Genomic DNA, 19,703 nt, shown 5'->3' with positions numbered 1-19,703 from the left:
TCCTCCCAGGTGACAGGGAGCTCTGCATGCTGAGCCATCGGGCACTTGGCTGGCTGTGTCTCCCACCCCAGGCCACTCTGGCCGTCAGGTTTATAAAGACAGAAACAAGGACCATCATTGCCCTGTGTCTCTAATGCAGCCTTCACTTGTTCAACTGCAAATGTGTCAGGGAAGGGATGCTACCCCTCCCCTAAGAATTGTTTTTGCTGTTACCCTTTGAACATTTTGTTTTTTGTTAAACTCTGGGCCCAGAAAGGCCTTGGAGTGGACCTCCCCGGTGTCCATCACCAGGACACAGTGTCTCCGAGCTGTGGTCCCACAGCAGAAGGGTGGGGCCGGCAGTGCCCAGCGTTCTTGGGGGTGTCCCGTTTTCCCTAAGACAGTGAGGGGCGCATTGGTGCTGCCTTGGAGACTGGCTAGTGCAGGCTCAGGGGGGCAAGTAGGTTCGAAATCAGCTGAGGAGGGAGCATGGACAGGTGCCTCTCTCCACTCCGGGAGGAGCAGCCGTGTGGCTCTGCCTGTCCGGGAGCCGGGGTTCCCTGGGGGCCCACAGACAGGGGCACAGTGTCTGTCTGTTCCAAGCAGTGTGTCTGTGGTTCCAGGTCTGAAGGGATTCTTTGGAGAAAAGGGAACAGAAGGTGACATTGGCTTCCCTGGGATAACAGGCGTGACTGGAGTCCAAGGTCCTCCCGGACTTAAAGGACAAGCAGGTAAAATCTGCAGCACACCCCCTTCCTCAGGCAAGCCCTCCTGAGACCCCAGGACAAAGGCAGCCGATGTTGTCACACCCAACCCTGGAAGCTCACTCGTGCCTGCTGCTCGCTCAGCAGCCTTCCTTAGGGCTGATGGCATGGAGAGAAACAGCCACCTGGGCGGGGGGAGACCTGAGAACTGGGGAGAAGCAGGGGAATGGACGAGGGGTGCCTCTTCGGCCGAGCCTCTGTCTCTCATATAGGAGCCAACAGTTTGTAAGGGATCCCTGCATGAGTTGAATGTGCAGAAGCCCCTGTGAACATCCCAGGTTAGAGAAGGAGAGTGGACAGTGGGCTGGCTTCCCGCGCGGCTGCTGCGGCTTCCAGCTGTTTGCCCAGCACCGGGGAACGCCAAGAGGCTCATCTATCCGGGCGCTACCTCCAGGTCCTCTCCAGACATCCATTTGGATAATAGGAGAGAATTAAAACTACACGCTGTTTTCTCTCTGGCAAGGCTTTGCAAATCCTACTGAAATTGCATGTGGGGTCTGAGACCACCTGCATCTCCAACTTGAGGGACAGTTCTAAGCTCTCATCCAACTGGCACTGCAGCTCCTCCGGCCCTCAGCCACTCCCAGAGCGACTGCCCCTCCCGCCAGGACCTCACCAGACAGTTCCCAGGGTGTCCTGTGTGCTCAGACTTAACGCTATGTTCACCCCCAGGCTTTCCAGGGCTGACCGGGCCACCAGGGCCTCAGGGAGAGCCGGGGCGGATTGGACTACCTGGTGGCAAAGGGGATGATGGCTGGCCGGGAGCTCCAGGCTTACCAGGTAAGGCCATGCAAAGCACGCTGTCACCCAGAGCCAGAGTTGTGGGCTGTGCGGGAGTCACCGCTGAGCAGGCCAGCCTCTCTCAGGGCAACTTCTAAGGCCCATCTGAGAGCAAAGGCAGGTTTGCTGTGGCTTACGGCGGCCTACAGCAACACAGCAGCACAGGGGATGCTGCTGCCCCAGGCCACTGGGAATCAAGCCAGATGCACAGATCTGCCCAGGCTTCACCTCCCAGAAGGATGAACGACAGCCTCCAGAGAGGCTCAGGGTCCACCTGTCATCGCCACACGGGGATGCACCGCGAGATCAGGGTGCAGGAGCAGCCCCAGTGTCCCACGGTGCTGCACAGGCCACCCCCGGGCCCCTCTCAGCCCCCTTGCAGCCCCGAGACAGGCCGCCCTGCCACGCTCACTGCCCACGTCACAGAAGGAGTTGCCACCTGTTTGCTGTGTCCTGCTTCAGAAATATGGACCCTCAGAAATCCAGAGGGAATGGAAATGGCGTGGGTTATTTGTCCCAAGCAGCTTTTACAAACCAAACGTACAGCAGTGGCCAAGCATCAGGAAAAGGCATGGGACATGTCACTCCCCAGCCCCCTTCTGGCCTAGCCAGTCTGAAAAAGATTCCACGAAAGGTGTTCAGGTTCAGTGGTTTTCCTAGATGGCATAAGCATGGCTAGCTCACATGTTGTGTAAGTCGAGCGTGTGGCTTAGCTGCGTCCTATTTGTGAGGCTTTAGCAGGATTGTATGGGTGACAGTATCAGGTGACAGTTTCAGAGCCAAGGAAACACATCTGAATTACCTTGAGAGTTTCTCCCACCCAGACCCCCTGTGCCGTCCTACACATGAAATAACCGTGAGTGACACCCCACAGGTTTTCCGGGACCCCGCGGGATCAGCGGCTTACACGGCTTGCCAGGCACCAAAGGCTTTCCGGGATCCCCAGGTACTCTGCGCCAGCCCAGCCCCAAGTCCCACACAGAGGCGTGGAGGGTGGGGACTCTGCGCTGGGTCTGCCCTCGCAGACTTCAGGGAAGGAAGGGTCTTAGAGAGCAGGGCGGGCTTCCTGAAGGACAGTCATTCCTGAGGGATGGATCCAGGGCCTGAGGTCCTCTACGCTGCTGAGACGTGGTCCCTGAGAATCCGTTTCTCAAGCCAGTTGCTGTGTTGAATGGACCCGTCAGGCTTTTAGGTGGACAGGGAAATAGAGGCCTTGCTTTTTCAGCAGGTTCCAAAAGATAACCTTGTCTTCTTTTCAATTTATACAAATTATTTATGTTAAGTGGAAGAAAAAAATGAACACATTTAAACTCACATAAAAAATTAACACATTTAAGATGGAAAAAAGCACCCATAATCCTAAAGCTGCTTTTAGAATGTGCTCTTTGTAGATATTTTACGTCACCAAATATCACTGTCTCTTCAGGTAATTTGTATGTGTGTATTTTACATGTAAATTCCAGTTCCGGTGGGCATGTGGCAGGAAATCCCTGTCTAGTTGTTTTGCTGTTTCCTGCCACAATGGCGTTGAGTGCCCGATGTGAGAACAGGGCAGACTTTAAATAGTGTTTGCTTTGAAAACCTAATTAAAGCATAGCCCGAAGAGCAGCTCCCAGGAGTCAAGAGGCCTGGAAAGGGCCCCAACTCTTTGACCCACTGTTTCTGTGAATTTGGACCCTCTGATGGGCCTTGATTTTCTTATCCATAAAGCCAAGGGCTTCCACTGTAATCTCTGTAAGATCCCTTCCAAATCCCAGCTCCTGTGACCTGGAGGCCATATATTGTTTTGCAAGCTGAAATCCCCATGGCCGCCTCTGTTTCTCTGCCTTTAAGGCACCCCGAACTGCTCTTTCACTTGGGAAAGTCAACTGTACGGTTGGAAACACTGGCATCAGCCGCTGTGGTAACTCCTCTGCAGGTGCCGACATCCACGGAGACCCAGGCTTCTCAGGTCCTCCCGGGGAGAGAGGTGACCCAGGCGAGGCCAACACCCTGCCAGGCCCTGTGGGAGTCCCAGGACAGAAAGGAGAACAAGGAGCTCCAGGTGAGGCCACACACTCCCAATCAAACACTGCCATCCCCATAACCAGAACACACCCAGAGGTGGGGCCGTGGAGCGTCTGTGGGGTGGGAGAGGCTGCACGGAAGTGCAGGGAAGAGCGGTTTTGGGGGGAGGACTTCCTGTTGCACAACCTCTCAGCTGGTCTTCAGTTTGTTAGGCAATTTATTCTGTCCCATCAGTGTTAGTGAGGCACTGACCACCCATCCCAAGGAGTAGCCAATAAGCTCCCTGGCCTAGAGACCCCTTCAGACCCTCTGTGCACCCGGGGCACTGGCACAGGCCTTGCCATGACAACCACTCTGAGTAGTGAATGCATGAAGAAATAAATGCATTAAACCTCCTAGCAGAGCCACACTGACCCATACTTGGGTAGGAAATAACCAGAAACCTATCTTCCCACCCCACAGCCTCCCTGGTCACCAGCCAAGGTGGGCTCAAGTTTTTCATGGCAGTGAGAAAATTCCTAAATAAAAACAGAAACCAGGACTTTTCTGGGAGCCAGTCTGCTAAGGGTGTTGTGGTCTCATTGTGCATGAGCCCACAGCCCCAGAGTCTGCCCCTGAGATCCATGGGCCCCTCCCACAGCCCACCCACCCCACCAGCTTGACCACGGGCATCTCCTGGCTCAGGTACAGAAGGTGGGAAGAGCACCTGGATGGAGGTCCTGGGCACCCTGGGCTTCACATTGGCAACAGAAACTCTGGCTTCCATGCACAAAGGTCTGAGCTTTTCTAGTGCCAATTCCCCATGAAGCTAGAACCAGACACCCCACAAGACAGGAAGTCAGATCCAAGGAGGCCAGCAACTCTGGCTTCTGCTGGGGTGCAGGGATGTCTCAAGGCTCGCAGATCACATCTGACCCTCCAGGATCTGCTGCCTGCCCTCTTCCCTCACCAGCAGCTAGAAGCTCCAGAATCCCCTAGCCGCCAAGCTCCATAGCACTGATCTGAAGACAGGAGAAAGAGGAGGAGCTCTGCCAACAGGAGCCAGACTATCCTGGGAGGCTGCATGGTGCTGCCAGAGCCCCAGTCAGGGTGAGGATCCAGGACAGTCCACCAGCACAGCCTCAGTCAGGGTGAGGATCTAGGGTCAGTCCACCAGCACAGCCCCAGCCAGGGTGAGGATCTAGGGTCAGTCCACCAGCATAGGCTCAGTCAGGGTGAGGATCTAGGGTCAGTCTACCAGCACAGCCCCAGCCAGAGTGAGGATCTAGGGTCAGTTCACCAGCACAGCCTCAGGGGTGAGGATCTAGGGTCAGTCCACTAGCACAGCCCCAGCCAGGGTGAGGATCTAGGGTCAGTCCAGCAGCACAGCCCCAGCCAGGGTGAAGATCTAGGGTCAGTCCACCAGCACAGCCCCAGCCAGAGTGAGGATCTAGGGTCAGTCCACCAGCACAGCCCCAGCCAGAGTGAGGATCTAGGGTCAGTCCACCAGCACAGCCCCAGCCAGAGTGAGGATCTAGGGTCAGTTCACCAGCACAGCCTCACTCAGGGGTGAGGATCTAGGGTCAATCCACTAGCACAGCCCCAGCCAGGGTGAGGATCTAGGGTCAGTCCACCAGCACAGCCCCAGCCAGGGTGAGGATCTAGGGTCAATCCACCAGCACAGCCTCAGTCAAGGGTGAGGATCTAGGATCAGTCCACCAGCACAGCCCCAGCCAGAGTGAGGATCTAGGGTCAGTCCACCAGCATAAGCCTCCCAGAAGCTCGGCAATAGAGTTGACCATGCCCACGAACTTTAAATCAGATCCCTGTTGGGTTCTTGTTCTGCGTCTCACCTGCGCCAGGTTTTCACTATGTGACGCTGGCCATGGAATTGAATGTCTCTAGGCTTTGTCTGTAAAATGAGAATACAAATGCACTTGTGAGTATGGGGAGGATGCAATGAGATACTACAGGTAAGGCTCTTGCACATAGGCCAGCAGCAAATGTTTGCTATTGTTAAAGGCCTCGAAACATAGCATTGTTTTCTGAGTGTCATGATGATCAGTTTGCCAGTCTGTCACCTGAAAGGCATCTGGGAGCACAGCAATAGGGAAGACTTGGCCAGGAGTTCTGCAAAGGAGATCTGGTACAGGGAGGGGCAGGGGAACCCGAGCTGGGATTTCGACAGGGTGCACACAGTGCCATAGAGGGGGGTCAGAGAACAAAGCTGCTAGCATTTGTGTGACCATGCGTTTTTAACATTTGAATCACACAATATGATGTTCAGGCCCTGAACTTGACCACAAAACACAGATTAATATTTCCATCCACAAGGGCAGAAATTTACCTCATTTATTTTCTGCTCATACCTCGGCAAAATGCTTGTCGCCGAGTGAGTGCTCAACAAATATTTGTTGGAGAAGAATATTGTGAAATTGTAGGATAATTGTCTGACATCAGTGGAGAGTTATGTGCAGCTCGGAACACCCCTAAGTTAACATTGATGGCCTTATTACACATTTGATCTGTGTGACACCCATTTACCAAAACTCTTCATGACCTACTATGGTGTTCCCATCCCAGGGACCTGGACCATATCCCCTGCTTCCAAGCCACTGTGAGGCATGCTGCATTTTGTTTTGTTTTGTTTTGTTTTGTTTCAGACAGAGTTTCACTCTTGTTACCCAGGCTGGAGTGTAATGGCGCTATCTCGGCTCACTGCAACCTCCGCCTCCTGGGTTCAGGCAATTCTCCTGCCTCAGCCTCCTGAGTAGCTGGGATTACAGGCATGGGCCACCATGCCCAGCTAATTTTTTGTATTTTTAGTAGAGACGGGGTTTCACCATGTTGACCAGAATGGTCTCGATCTCTTGACCTTGTGATCCACCCGCCTCGGCCTCCCAAAGTGCTGGGATTACAGGCGTGAGCCACCGCGCCCCGCCCTGTGCTGCCTTTTGTAAGCCACGCCCCCCACCCTCATTCTGCGTGAACATCACAGTGGCCCCATGAGCTGATGACTTCCGAGCAGGTCCTGGAGGCCAGAGCAGACACTGCCCTTGGCCTATGAGGCCACTGCCTCTGGCATGTGATGAGGGAAAGATGACTTTCCATGATGACATTCACACACTGATCATAATGTCATTCAGGACACACACTCTTCTCTAAAAATATGGAAATAATTTCAATCTGTCATCTTCCTTTACGTGAGTTGCATCTCATTTGTATTAGTGCGTCCTCATGCTGCTATGAAGAAATACCAGAGACTGGGTAATTTCTAAAGGAAAGAGGTTTAATTGACTCACAGTTTTGCATAGCTGGGGAGGCCTCAGGAAACTTACAATTATGGAGGAGGAGGAAGCAAACACATCCTTCTTCACTGGAGGCAGGAGACAGAAGTGCTGAGTAAAGCAGGGACAGCCCCTCATAAAACCATCAGATCTCATGGGAACTCACTATCACACGAACACCATGAGAATAACCGCCCTATGATTCAGTCACTTCCCACCAGCTCCCTCCACCACATGTGGGGATTAGTGGAACTACAATTCACTAAAAGATGAGAATTGGGTAGGGACACAGCCAAAGCATATCACAGCTCACTGAAGCTAGAATTTGCAACCTTACCTATTTCCGCAGCTGGCATTCAAGCATCAGCTCCTGATTTGGCCTTGAGTCATGCAACATGGCCCTTCATGGAACCCCTGTTAGTGGGACTTTCTTATGTCAGTACTTAGGACAATCTGTGGGGGCTACTGAGAAATCGTAGCTGTTTGCATCTAGATTCCAACAAACTGACTCATGTTTGCTAATTGTTCTCATTAACAGAGTCCTCATCACTGCAGTTAAGTTAATTATGTTTTCGTGGGAATCTGCCAGTCTGGATATGGTGGATCATCTAACTTAGGAATCTTTGCCATTATTTACTGACACTCACCATCTGTTTCGGGTGCTTTGTGACAATAGCTAGAAGCAGTTCAATTGATGTCATTTTATATCAAAGCACAGATGGTGGCTCACTGATGCCCTCAGGGCTAATGAACCCACTTGTGTGTTGTCTGTGATTTGTGAGACAAGTGCCACCTCTCTAAATATTTCTCCTGCTGTTTCTTTTATCCTACTTGGAAACATGCATGGAATCCTTTCCCCTGAGAGGGATAATGGATACCAGGATCTTCCAAAGGGAAAACCTCTTCCTGCTGCTGATGAGTATAGACTAGTCACAAAGCCAGAGGGGGAACAGGAAACCACTGTTGCTACCTTTTCTCATTTTTATAGATTTGCATGTTTCACCCAGCTCACTCTTCCCTGCAAAGCAGAAATGATGCCCTCCTTGCCCACTTGGACATTCTGACGTTTTATGGGGTTCTAATACTAATCTTGGTCCCCAGCCCTTCAGGAAAAACGAAAGTCTGCAGGTGGTTAGGAGGGAAAGTAGACTCATCCACCCACCCTCAGGTCCACGCTCATTTCTGCCCACCCCTGCCCTACGGCACATAAAGCTCCATTAGTGTCTTGTTGGCTGACAGCACAGAGAGGAGTGGAATTTCCACAGATTTTCTTATGTGGCACTTTCCTCTTACTCTCCTACTCGTGCCAAAGGACTCCAGCCTTTGACCCAAAAATTGTTGGTTCTCATTATCCACAGTAGCTATATTCTGAAGTCATCAAGAACACTGACTCAGTGAGTACTGAACCATTGCTCCTAGTGGAAATACAAGGCTAGGTTCCTGCAAGCCTCTGCTCACATTTTTCTCAATGATCAATATATATCCTGGTTTTCTGTGTAACAGCACCTCATTTAGTGTGGGTTGTTGATTCATGAACACTCAACATGCACACTCACTCATGCCTGAATGCGGCTCCTCTAACATACATGTTTCTCCATAAGGGATTTTACAGCCTTCTTGCATTTAGAAACACTAGGCTGCACTTCAACGTAATACATGGTGAGCATTTGAAACAGCAAGATCACCAGCATAAAGCACAAAAATGTGGAAAACAGGGTACTGCAGAGACCAAGACAAGGACATGTGCTTACAGGATGAGCTGCCGTGAGAAGGCAGGAGCTCGCCTTGCTCAGCTGGGACTCATTTTGCCTCTGTGTATATCTGTGAATGCCAGTGTTGATTTGGGGGGATTCCAAGTGAGTTTTAGTGAGCAGGTGAATTGGGAATTACAGAATCTGTGAATAATGAGGACCAACTCTATCCAAGCTGGGATCCAAGGCACTGGTGGCAGCCACAGGGAGGGCTGACAATACTGATGTCAACTGCAAGTCTCATTTGCAGTTCTTCCACCTTCCATCCATCACATGTGCTGACCACCATCCACATATACCAGGATCAGAGTCTGAGTGACTCTGCCATGCCTGGGGCTGAGGCTCTATCTAAGCATGACTGGGCAGTGCCTTGGGGAAGTCGAGCACTGGGTCCTCAGAGGAGAAAGTCGGGGGAGGAGGGGACTCACACAGCCCCTGCCTCCCCAGCCCCACCCTGAGAGCCTCGCCATGAGATGCTCCTTGGCCTGAGGGCCCCTCCCATCGCTGTATCGCCCACTAGACTGGTCCACCACAGGTGATGGTGTGGAAGGAAAACGGTGGATTTGGAAAGTTGGGTGCTAATGCTGAAAATAATCTCTTCTGTTTTCATCCTAAGGGCAACGAGGCCCACCTGGGAGTCCAGGACTTCAGGGGTTCCCCGGCATCACACCCCCTTCCAACATCTCTGGGGTGCCTGGTGACAAAGGGGCGCCAGGGATATTTGGCCTGAAAGGTAAGCAGGACTATGCATCTATGCTTCAACATCTGTGGGGCAGGATCTGGCAGTGGCCCACTTCATCTAGGGGGAGAACGCATGTTCATTTCCACACTGTGCCCAGACTCCAGTCAAAGGGCCAGGGGCCATCACGGCTCGTCCTGTGTCATTTCCATCACCTGCACAATCTGGCCCCCGGGAAGCCGAGACACAGGCCCTGTCGTTTACTTGCTATAGTAGCAGATGGTCAAACTGCAGCGGACTCAGAAAGGCACACTATGAATGGCTTTCTTCTTCCTCAATGTATTGTGCTTAGACACATATTAAATTTAATTTGCATTTCCTAATCACAAATGAGCTGAATATTGGAAAGAGAGGATGTAAAGATGAAGTCACTCCTTAAACAAGTTTTGTGCATCGAGGTTCACAGCAGTACTATTCACAAGCACCAGGAGCTGAAAGCAGCCCACGTGTCCATCGACAGAGGAATCAAGCAAAATGCAGTCACTGTACACACCACGGACGAGGAGGTCGCCTTTTTATTTGGGTTTTGTTTTGGTTTTTGAGACAATCTTGCTCCGTCGTCCAGGCTGGAGTGCAGTGGTGCAATCTTGGCTCACTGCAACTCTGCCTCCCGGGTTCAAGGAATTCTCATGCCTCAGCTCCCCGAGTAGCTGAGATTACAGGCGCCTGCCACCATGCCCAGCTGATTTTTAGTAGAGATGGGTTTTCACCATGTTGTCCAGGCTGGTCTCAAACTCTTGACCTCAAGCGATCAGCCCCCCTTGGCCTCCCAGAGTGCTGAGATTACAAGTGTGAGCCACCGCAACCAGCCTGTTTGTTTTTTTCTGAGACAGGGTCTGGTTCTGTCACCCAGGCTGGAATCCAGTGGTGTGATCACAGCTCACTGAAGGCTCAACCTCCCAGGCTCAGGTGATCCTCCCTCCTCAGCCTCCGAAGCAGCTGGGACTACAGGCATGCCCCACCATGCCCAGCTAATTTTTTGTAGTTTTTGTAGAGATGAGGTCTCGCTATGTTGCTCAGGCTTATCTTGAACTCCGGGGCTCAAGTAATCTACCTGCCTCAGACTCCCAAAGTGCTGAGATTACAGATGTGAACCACCATGCCCAGCCTTTATTCAGTCTTAAAAAGACTGCTACCACCTAGATGACCCTTGAGGACATTCTGCTGAGTGAAAGAACCCAGTCACAAAAGGACCGACTCTGTGATTCCACACATGTGAGGCCCTGAAGTCATCAAATTCATAGAAACAGAAGGTAGAACGGCTGTTGCTAAGGGTTAGGGGAGAGGTACATGGGGAGTGAGTGCTTCACAGGGACAGGTTTCAGTTTCGGATGGCGAGAAAGTTCTGGAGATTGCCAGTGGTGAAGGTTGCCCAGCAATGCGAATCTATTTAATGCCACTGAACCGTGCACCTAAAAATGGTTAAAATGGTAAATTTTATGTTATACATATTTTATGACAACTTTTTAAAAAGAAAGACAAAGTCATTCCATGTCACAAACTTGCCAGAGACTGTCCCCCGAATGGGTGACTGTGCACCTGGCTGCGCCGAGGGGCCTCAGGGTCATGTTTAAACCCTCCCTTCTTGTCCCTAACGCCAACAGGTTATCGGGGCCCACCCGGGCCACCGGGATCTGCTGCTCTTCCTGGAAGCAAAGGTGACACAGGGAACCCAGGAGCTCCGGGAACCCCAGGGACCAAAGGATGGGTCGGGGACCCCGGGCCCCAGGGCAGGCCTGGCGTGCTCGGTCTCCCGGGAGAAAAAGGTATCGGTGCTCATGGCGGTGCGCCAGCAACCCTGGTCGCAGTGTGAGGAGCCCCTTCCCACAGACTTCCGTGTCCCTAACGTCTTGTTTGTGTTGTAGGGCCCAGGGGTGAACAAGGCTTCATGGGGAACCCTGGACTCCCCGGATCCGTGGGTGACAGAGGCCCCAAGGGACCCAAAGGAGACCCAGGATTCCCCGGTAAGTGACCGTCTGCGTGCCTGCAGAGAGAGCAGCTCAGCCCAGCCTCTCCAGGCTTGGGGACATCCTGAAGGTCAAACAGCCAGGGTCCTCTCTGGCATGGGTCACATACTGTGAAGAGCAGGGAAGAAACCAAATTGCAGGGCTTTGGTTTCTCACAGGGCTTTGGGGAATGGAAAGTTTAATATTCAAATGTCAGGCGCTGAGTCACAGCTCAGGCCCCTTAGTGTCTGGCTCATCTCTAGAAAGCACGACCATCCAGGAAGCTCCAAAAGGGGCCTCCGGGGGTGAGAAACACCCGGACATGGGAGCTAACTATTCTTTCCTACTCAGGGCCTAGCATACCTTCCCAGGTCTCAGTCCTTCTTTACTATTCTTCTGCACTCTGAGTCTTACTTTCTCTTTGAAAATCCTTCAGTCAGCCTTCATCCCACTTCTCTACTCAACTTGGCTACTTTGTTTCCTCTTCTATCACATTCCCCCTCCCCAGCCCATTCCTGTCTTAAACTAATGGATATATTTGTTACACCTCCGGGAGGATACTTTTGGTGTAATGGGACCCTAATCAAGGTTAGAAGTGCCTCTCTCCCTTCCCCCTGTGTGCCCCTTACTCTAGTCTCGCAGTTAAAGGTATACGGGCAAGCTGAGCTCCAATCTCTCCGTACGCTTCCCTCTGCTCCCCGAAACAAACGAGCAGTCTGTCTTCCTCCCAATACTTGTTGGTCTCTCTCTAGCATCCTTTCTAGCAGCAGCCGGACTTGGGAGCGCTCAGAGCAGGAGAGTGGAATGACCTTGCGTGTTTACTGGGGACTCTCTGTTTCCCTTCCAGGTGCCCCCGGCATCGTGGGAGCCCCCGGGATTGCAGGAATCCCCCAGAAGATCGCTACCCAACCAGGGACAGTGGGTCCCCAGGGGAGGCGAGGCCCTCCTGGGGCACCCGGGGAGATGGGGCCCCAGGGCCCCCCCGGAGAACCAGGTAGGGTACTGAGCTGGGGCCTGGGTGAGGCCGGGGCCTGCTGGCGTTGCGTCCTCTCGTGTTCTCTGCAGATCGCCAGCTGTGCCAGCGTGGTCACAGTTTCCAGCCATATTCACACTTCTTTGGTGGCTTGCAGGTTTCCGTGGGGCTCCAGGGAAAGCCGGGCCCCAGGGAAGAGGTGGCGTGTCTGCTGTTCCCGGCTTCCGGGGAGATGAAGGGCCCGTAGGCCACCAGGGGCCGACTGGCCAAGAAGGTGAGTGAGTGGTGGGGAGGGAGCCTCCCAGGTGCCAGTGCTGAGTCTGACTCACAGACCGTGGTCTGCAGGAGGGGGCACGAGTGCCCAGAAAAGCCAGAAATGAGGCGCTGCCCCACCCTCCTGCTCCTACTCTGCGCATGCCGCCCCACTCCCGTGCCCAGCAGAGCACCTGGCACCAGGTCCCGGGACAGCCTCCCTCCCTTTCCTGGGACACCTGCCGGTGCTGCGGAGCGGGCGGCAGGGATGAGCAGACTTCAAGGGTCAGGAGTCCACAAGCAGCCAAAAGAAAGCAACTGTTTACATTTACAAAAGCCATGCTACAAAGCCGTCTTTTTTTGTTTTTTCTTTTTTTTTGAGACAGTCTTGCTCTGTCTTGCCCAAGCTGGAGTGCAGTGGCACGGTCTCAGTTCACTGCAGCCTCCACCTCCCAGGTTCACACGATTCTCCTGCCTCAGCCTCCCAAGTAGCTGGGACTACAGGCATGTGCCACCACACCCAGCTAATTTTTTTGTATTTTAGTAGAGACCGGGTTTCACCATGTTGACCAGGCTAGTCTCAAACTCCTGACCTCAAGTGATCCGCCTGCCTTGGGCTCCCAGAGTGCTGGCATTACAGGAGTAAGCGACCATGCCCAGCCATCTTACTTATTTTTTTAAATTATTTGCACACATCCAGAATGAGATAGGCCAGGAATAACAGCTATTCATGCAAAAAGAATTCTCAAAATTTGTCTTAATCAACCTGAGCCTAGTTTGAGCCAATGGTCTGAGCATTGAAATTAAAACTAAACATAGGTAGCATTATCGGTGTCCAAGTCAAAGAAATAGCAGTCCCCTGGCCCTGGAGACAGACCCACAGCCAGCAAGTCATGGGCCCTGTGTGGTGCACCCAGAAACAAATGCTGGCAAGTCAGAGCCAGCGCAGCGCAGGAGACAAGCTAGGGGAGGTGTCCCGGGAGAAAGGGGCATGACCGTGAGTGTCCCTTGGAAGGGGAGGGGACGCTGAGAGGAAGGTTCGCCAGGGACAGCTGAGAAATATTCACAGAGCTGCTGTGCTGGAGGCGGATGAGCCACCCCAGTGTGCTCCAGGGTGGGAGTTACAGGGAGCGCAGAAAGAACATTCTAACCCAGGATCTGCTCAAGTGCGCAGTCAGCAGGGCCTGCGATGAGCCGCCTCTCCTGGAAGTGTCCTGCAGCGGGGATCACTGCTGGGGGGGGGCTGCCCTGTGATTCCAGGCGCGTTGGGTATACCCTGAGGGGCACACGCCTACCTGTGGCCGACTGAGTCCTTTATGGAAAGGCCCCCTCCTCTGTGCCCAGTGCCCTCACTGCCATCATCTCCTGCTGCTGAGCACAAAGTCTCCGTCAGATCCTTCCCTAGAGTCTCCTGATCTCCACAGACTGAGCCCTAAGGTCTGGGGAAGGACAGCAGCGGTCTGGGTGCGCCCGTAAACTGCCCTGCACGCCTGGGTCCCGAGGTTTCTGCGGGCAGCTGTCAAGGGGGCTTCTGTGTCTCTCTCTGTCTCGGGCCGCAGGTGTGCCAGGCCGTCCAGGGAGCCCGGGCTTGCCCGGCATGCCAGGCCGCAGTGTCAGCATCGGCTACCTCCTGGTGAAGCACAGCCAGACGGACCAGGAGCCCATGTGTCCTGTGGGCATGAACAAGCTCTGGAGCGGGTACAGCCTGCTGTACTTTGAGGGCCAGGAGAAAGCGCACAACCAGGACCTGGGTAGGTACCGCCCGCCTGGTCCCCACAGCCTGCTCAGCGCTGGCCCGGAAGCGGCCACGGTCAGAGGGCCACAGTGAGACTCCTGAACCCTCCACAGCTAATGAGTTCCCCTGATGGAAGGGTCCACCCGCATTCCTGGTGGTGCAGAAAACTAAAACGGCCTTTGTAGCAGAAGCCTTACAAAGCCCGTAAACATCAGGGCCTTAACACCGGGACCTGCCTTTTAACTTGGTATCAGCTTCCACAGGCTCCATGTGACCCCTCTGACCCCGGCCCCTCTCCAGTGGAGGCCACCGATTGCTTCACCTCCTTCTTGCTTTTTGACACGAGTTCTGTAGACTTGGAGTCAGGCAGGGGCCCTGAGGGGCTGGGGTTCGTATCAGACTCTCCCACACAGTCCCCCCCTGGAAAATGGACAGATGGACACGTGTGCGTGCTCTTATTCAAGGAAGGCTTTAAAAGTCATGAAAGTGACTTCGAATACAGAGAATGCAACACACACAAGTTACAAGTGGAGGTGGCTTAGTCTTAGGTCCCCTGTGAGGGGGTGACGGGAAGGGTCTCCAGGACACAGGCCGCGTTCTGCCTCCTCGGCGCAGGTGACAGCAGGCGTTCTGCCCCTGGACATCTGGAGCTGGCCTCGTGGCGCCTGCACATTCTTGCCTCTCTGCTCCACTTCCACAGTCGGTTTCTTGAGAACAGCCGGGCAAAGGCCGCCAAGGATAAGGGCCTAAAATAGATCTGGGAACAGGGCCAAGGAGGCAGGCCCAGCCCCGGGCATGTTTGCTAAAGGTGCACCTCTGGCTCTGAGCTTTTCAGCAATTCATGTGAAGAGGTAAACCCACTTAGCCGCAGCATTCACTGGGGGCCAGGAGAGAAAGGCTGTCTTTGTTTCCAGAAGCAATAAGGCTACATGGACGAGAGAGGGGCCAGGGACCCTTCTGGGGTGGCTCCTTGTGGTCAAAGAGCAACCCCTTGGAGGCCATCAGAGGTTTCTTGGGGCCAGTGCTATAAGACCCCACTAAGGTAAGGCTCACCCAAAATGCTGTTCCATGAAGATGCTACTCCCGGCTGATCCAACTTGGCCCAGTGTCTGTGATAACCTGTAGAAGAACAGAGTTGGTCCAGAATGCCAGTGTAGTCCATTTGATCCAAAAGAGAAAAAGAAAGAAATTGAGAAGCCTCAGCCTGGCCCTCCCAAGGGTGGCTGAACTCCACCAGGTGGCCTGGGGCAAGTCAGAGCCTCCTGGGCCTGGCTGGAGATGGCAGGTGTGTCTTCTGGCCGCACTGCGCTGTGATCTGACGGCCCCTCCTTCCTCAGGGCTGGCGGGCTCCTGCCTGGCACGGTTCAGCACCATGCCCTTTCTCTACTGCAACCCCGGGGACGTCTGCTACTATGCCAGCCGGAACGACAAGTCCTACTGGCTCTCCACCACCGCCCCGCTGCCCATGATGCCCGTGGCCGAGGACGAGATCAAGCCCTACATCAGCCGCTGCTCTGTGTGCGAGGCCCCAGCCGTCGCCATCGCCGTCCACAGCCAAGATGTCTCCATCCCCCACTGCCCAGCTGGGTGGCGGAGTTTGTGGATCGGATATTCCTTCCTCATGGTATGTAGTATTTGCCCAGCTCCCCTCCCCAATCACACCCTGGCTGGGGACACAGCAAGAACAGCTGGCTGCCTTTGTAAAAATGATCAGGGCGGCCGGGCGCGGTGGCTCAAGCCTGTAATCCCAGCACTTTGGGAGGCCGAGGCGGGTGGATCACGAGGTCAAGAGATCGAGACCATCCTGGTCAACATGGTGAAACCCCGTCTCTACTAAAAATACAAAAAATTAGCTGGGCATGGTGGCGCGTGCCTGTAATCCCAGCTACTCAGGAGGCTGAGGCAGGAGAATTGCCTGAACCCAAGAGGCGGAGGTTGCGGTGAGCTGAGATCGCACCATTGCACTCCAGCCTGGGTAACAAGAGCGAAACTCCGTCTCAAAAAAAAAAAAAAAAAAAGATCAGGGCAGTTGTTTAGGGTGTGCACTGCACAAGGGCACTTGGCCCAGGGAGTGAGAGCTGGAGTACAGCTTACACTTCGCTAACTGAGCCATGTGCTGGGCACAGGGATGCCCCCACCCAGAAAGGGCACATTAATTTGCCATCAGGCCTTGTAAGGAGTGAGTGTAACCAGGAAGAATTTGCCTGCCATCCGTCTTACTAGGCACAACACCAACACCAGGTCCAGCTGCTTTGGGTTTACCAGAAGTCTGAATAGAGGGAAGACTTTTCTCCAGAGTCCTGATCTGATTTAGAATCTATCTGAAACCCAGAATACCCTCAAGAAATACCTAGTAACTGGCTGGCTTAAAATGGTCATACATTCCTGGGGAAAATTCTGGAATACCTTGGGGCATAAAATAGAGAGCCTGTGGATATGAAAGCCAGGAGAAGGTACAAAACCAGGACCTGGGACAGTCCCGCCCACCCTGCCAGGTGGCCTTTGGGTATAAAATAGAGAACCCTCAGCTTCGGCCGGATTTAGGTTTAGCTTGACCTCAAGGGGAGAGACCACAGCACCAGTGTCTTTTGCAATATTACCTCTTGAAGCAGAGCTCCTCCTTGGAATGGAGTCCCTTCCCACTAAAGTCACGGTAAGATGAAGATACCATAAGTTGAAAGTGCAGTTTCAATGTACGATGGCTTTATCTGGATGTAGCCCCACCAGAAATCAAATAGTGAATTGAATACATAATGCTTTTGCACCATCAAACAGTTCAAAAATCGTCAATCTAACCATGGTAAATCGGGGACCATCTGTATACTATTGCAGTGAGAAGAGAAAGTCTCGCTGAGAACAGCGGGTCATCCATCGAGTTTATTTATATGCATCATAACTGTCATAAGTCCAGCTATATTGATCGGATGCCCAGCATGTTAAATATTTCATAAATTATATAACGTAATATATAAATTGCATAATGATTGCTAATCTTTCAGAACATCTGGAAAAACATCCAGATTCTAGGAAAGGAAGGAAAAGACAATTATTGCCATTTTAATAGGTATTGTTGCTGTGATAAGGTGGAGCAACAGGATACAAAATCCTGGGCAGGGACAGGCACAATTTCTACTTTTCTGGAAGCTTGTCATGGAAGGTGACTTTGCAGCAACCTTCTTTTGTGTCACAGTGACCTTTGGGGAGCCCCTGTGTCATGGAGGAAGTAAGCTTTGGTTGGTCCAAATTTTTGAACTCCCATTGTTAAGTTCAAAATAAATGAGCCTCTCCCTTGCGAAGGGCATGACACAGAATCCGAAAGGCCAGGCATTCCCTGTTCCATCAGCAATCAGGTTTCAAGTTAATGTCACGAGAGAAGCGGACATTAGCCTCCGCACACATAACTCTCTGCTTAAATAAATGGCTGACAGCCCCAGCAAGCCTGGAACTTGCCATCCCCAAAAGGCACGCGTTGAGACAGATCCTGTCACCCTGCAAACAGAGGCAGGGGTCAGGGCAGATGGGCCAAAGTACCGTGACTTCTGAGAACAACAGACAGTCCCTGTTGGCCCTGATGATGGATAAGTGAGCAGACGCATCTGTGTAGTTTCCAGATGTGCCCCGACTGCCATCTAGGAGACAGGACCCAAACCAAGACCGCTGTGTGCCTCGTCTGTGCTTTCAGTGCCCTTTGATCCCCTCTGTGAGGTGATGAGCATATGGTACCACTAGGACTGCTGGCATCTCAGCATAATGAGAGCTGACTTTGAGGAAGAGAGGACAGCTCGGCAGAGAGCAGCTGCCCCACCATCCCTAGTGGGTACACAGAGGCAGGAGCAGCCCTGAGGCTAGCGCCTGGCTCACCCTGCCTTTGTCCGTGAGAATGGGTGGCTCCAGAGGTTGCATTTTCTGCATTCCCCGCAAGCAAGCGCCACGTGGGAGGGAGGACTGGGCAGAGCCCCGGATGTGACGGCAGCAGCAAAAGCCATTTGCCTCCCCTCCCCTCGGTGTCCTCTCTCAAAACTGGTCCGGTGGAGGCTGCAAGTATCTAGCCGGCCATGATTTTAGTTCCTCTTTTGTTGATTCTGGCTACAATATGCAGCCCTCAAGGCCCCTTCTCCAGGTCAGCCTCTCATCCAGGCAGTTCTCTTAAGATATATGAGCTGCTGTGAGCACCAAGGCCAGAGGCTTGTCCACTGAGAGGAGCTCATTGGATCGGGAGTGTGTGCCAGCACTGTGTCCACTTACGCACGTATGTGCGTGGGGGTGTATGTGTATCTGCATGCATCTGTGTGTGTACATGAGTGTACACCGTGTGTGTGCGTGTATGCATGTGTGTGTGTGCAGCAAACTCAGCTCTTACCTGGCTGGTGCCAGCCACTAAGACTTCTCACATTGCGCTCCCTTCTGACCTCAGTCTGGGAGTCCCAGGCATCTCCCTGGAGCAGCTCCCAGCATGGCCTCAGCTCCTTCTGACCAAAGTGAAGCCAGAGATGCCCCGAAGGACGGATCCACTTCTTATTACCTGCTCATTAGCAGACAAGAGCAGGGCGGTGCGGGGCTGGACAGGCTTCTGCCTTCTGTGAGCAGAACACTTTTTAAAGGTTTTTCGGTTTTTTGTATTCAAAGGAAAGCTTAAACTTCCCAAGTATGTCAGAGGGCAGCCCCTTTTTTCCCTACAAACTGAACTGAGATATTTCTGTTCTAAGAAAACAGATTCTGAAGCCCAAAAAAAGTCTACCAATGGAATTTGCACCCAGCACCAGCACTCACACCTGCCAGCCACTGTCATCCAGCAGGTGCAGGCACTCGGGATCCCTGCCCACAGAAACCCACTCAGCGCCTGCTTGGCCAAGCCAAATGGCACTTAAAGTCTGGAATCCAGGAGGTCTGCCACGCACTCCCGTAAAGGCTAAACATGTTGGTGTAACGAAAGTAGAACTTTAAAATGGAAAAAAAAAAAAAGGCTCCCTTGAAAACGTCACCCATCTCCCAGCCACAGCCAGCAGCCTGTGTCAACTAATCACTTAACAACCTCTGATTGAAAAAAATACGTATTTAATTACACAAATAATACATATTTATTGCAAAAAATCAGCAAGTGCAGATTTTTTTTAAAATAACTAAAATGAGGCCGGGCGCGGTGGCTCACACCTGTAATCCCAGCACTTTGGGAGGCCGAGGCGGGTGGATCACAAGGTCGAGAGATCGAGACCATCCTGGTCAACATGGTGAAACCCCGTCTCTACTGAAAATACAGAAAATTAGCTGGGCATGGTGGCACGCGCCTGTAGTCCCAGCTACTCAGGAGGCTGAGGCAGGAGAATTGCTTGAACCCAGGAGGCGGAGGTTGCGGTGAGCTGACATTGCCTGCACTCCAGCCTGGGTGACAAGAGCGAAACTTCATCTCAAAATAATAATAATAATAATAACTAAAATGACTCATCTTTCCTCCCTGATCATCAGCATTTTCAGAGAAGGGGCTTCTGATATTTTTAACTTACCAACCTCAGA

At 52.8% G+C, this 19,703-nt stretch overlaps 1 protein-coding gene across 1 annotated transcript in view; it reads left to right on the top strand.

Annotated features, from left to right (window-relative positions):
- Window positions 1-19,703, top strand: part of COL4A2 (collagen type IV alpha 2 chain) — a 207,400-nt gene that overhangs the window by 186,210 nt on the left and 1,487 nt on the right. Inside the window, exons 36-46 of the mRNA XM_064361876.1 lie at window positions 603-710; window positions 1,416-1,523; window positions 2,398-2,469; window positions 3,442-3,567; window positions 9,164-9,280; window positions 10,891-11,052; window positions 11,152-11,250; window positions 12,080-12,226; window positions 12,363-12,479; window positions 14,017-14,208; window positions 15,530-15,816. Of these exons, the coding sequence (XP_064217946.1) occupies window positions 603-710; window positions 1,416-1,523; window positions 2,398-2,469; window positions 3,442-3,567; window positions 9,164-9,280; window positions 10,891-11,052; window positions 11,152-11,250; window positions 12,080-12,226; window positions 12,363-12,479; window positions 14,017-14,208; window positions 15,530-15,816 (1,535 nt within the window). The remainder of the gene's footprint in view (window positions 1-602; window positions 711-1,415; window positions 1,524-2,397; window positions 2,470-3,441; window positions 3,568-9,163; window positions 9,281-10,890; window positions 11,053-11,151; window positions 11,251-12,079; window positions 12,227-12,362; window positions 12,480-14,016; window positions 14,209-15,529; window positions 15,817-19,703) is intronic.

Source organism: Aotus nancymaae, unplaced genomic scaffold (genome assembly GCF_030222135.1).
Source record: "Aotus nancymaae isolate 86718 unplaced genomic scaffold, 86718_ANA_hifiasm-v0.15.2.pri h1tg000044l, whole genome shotgun sequence".
Taxonomy (NCBI): Eukaryota; Metazoa; Chordata; class Mammalia; order Primates; family Aotidae; genus Aotus; species Aotus nancymaae.
This window is presented reverse-complemented; position numbering and strand designations above follow the sequence as displayed.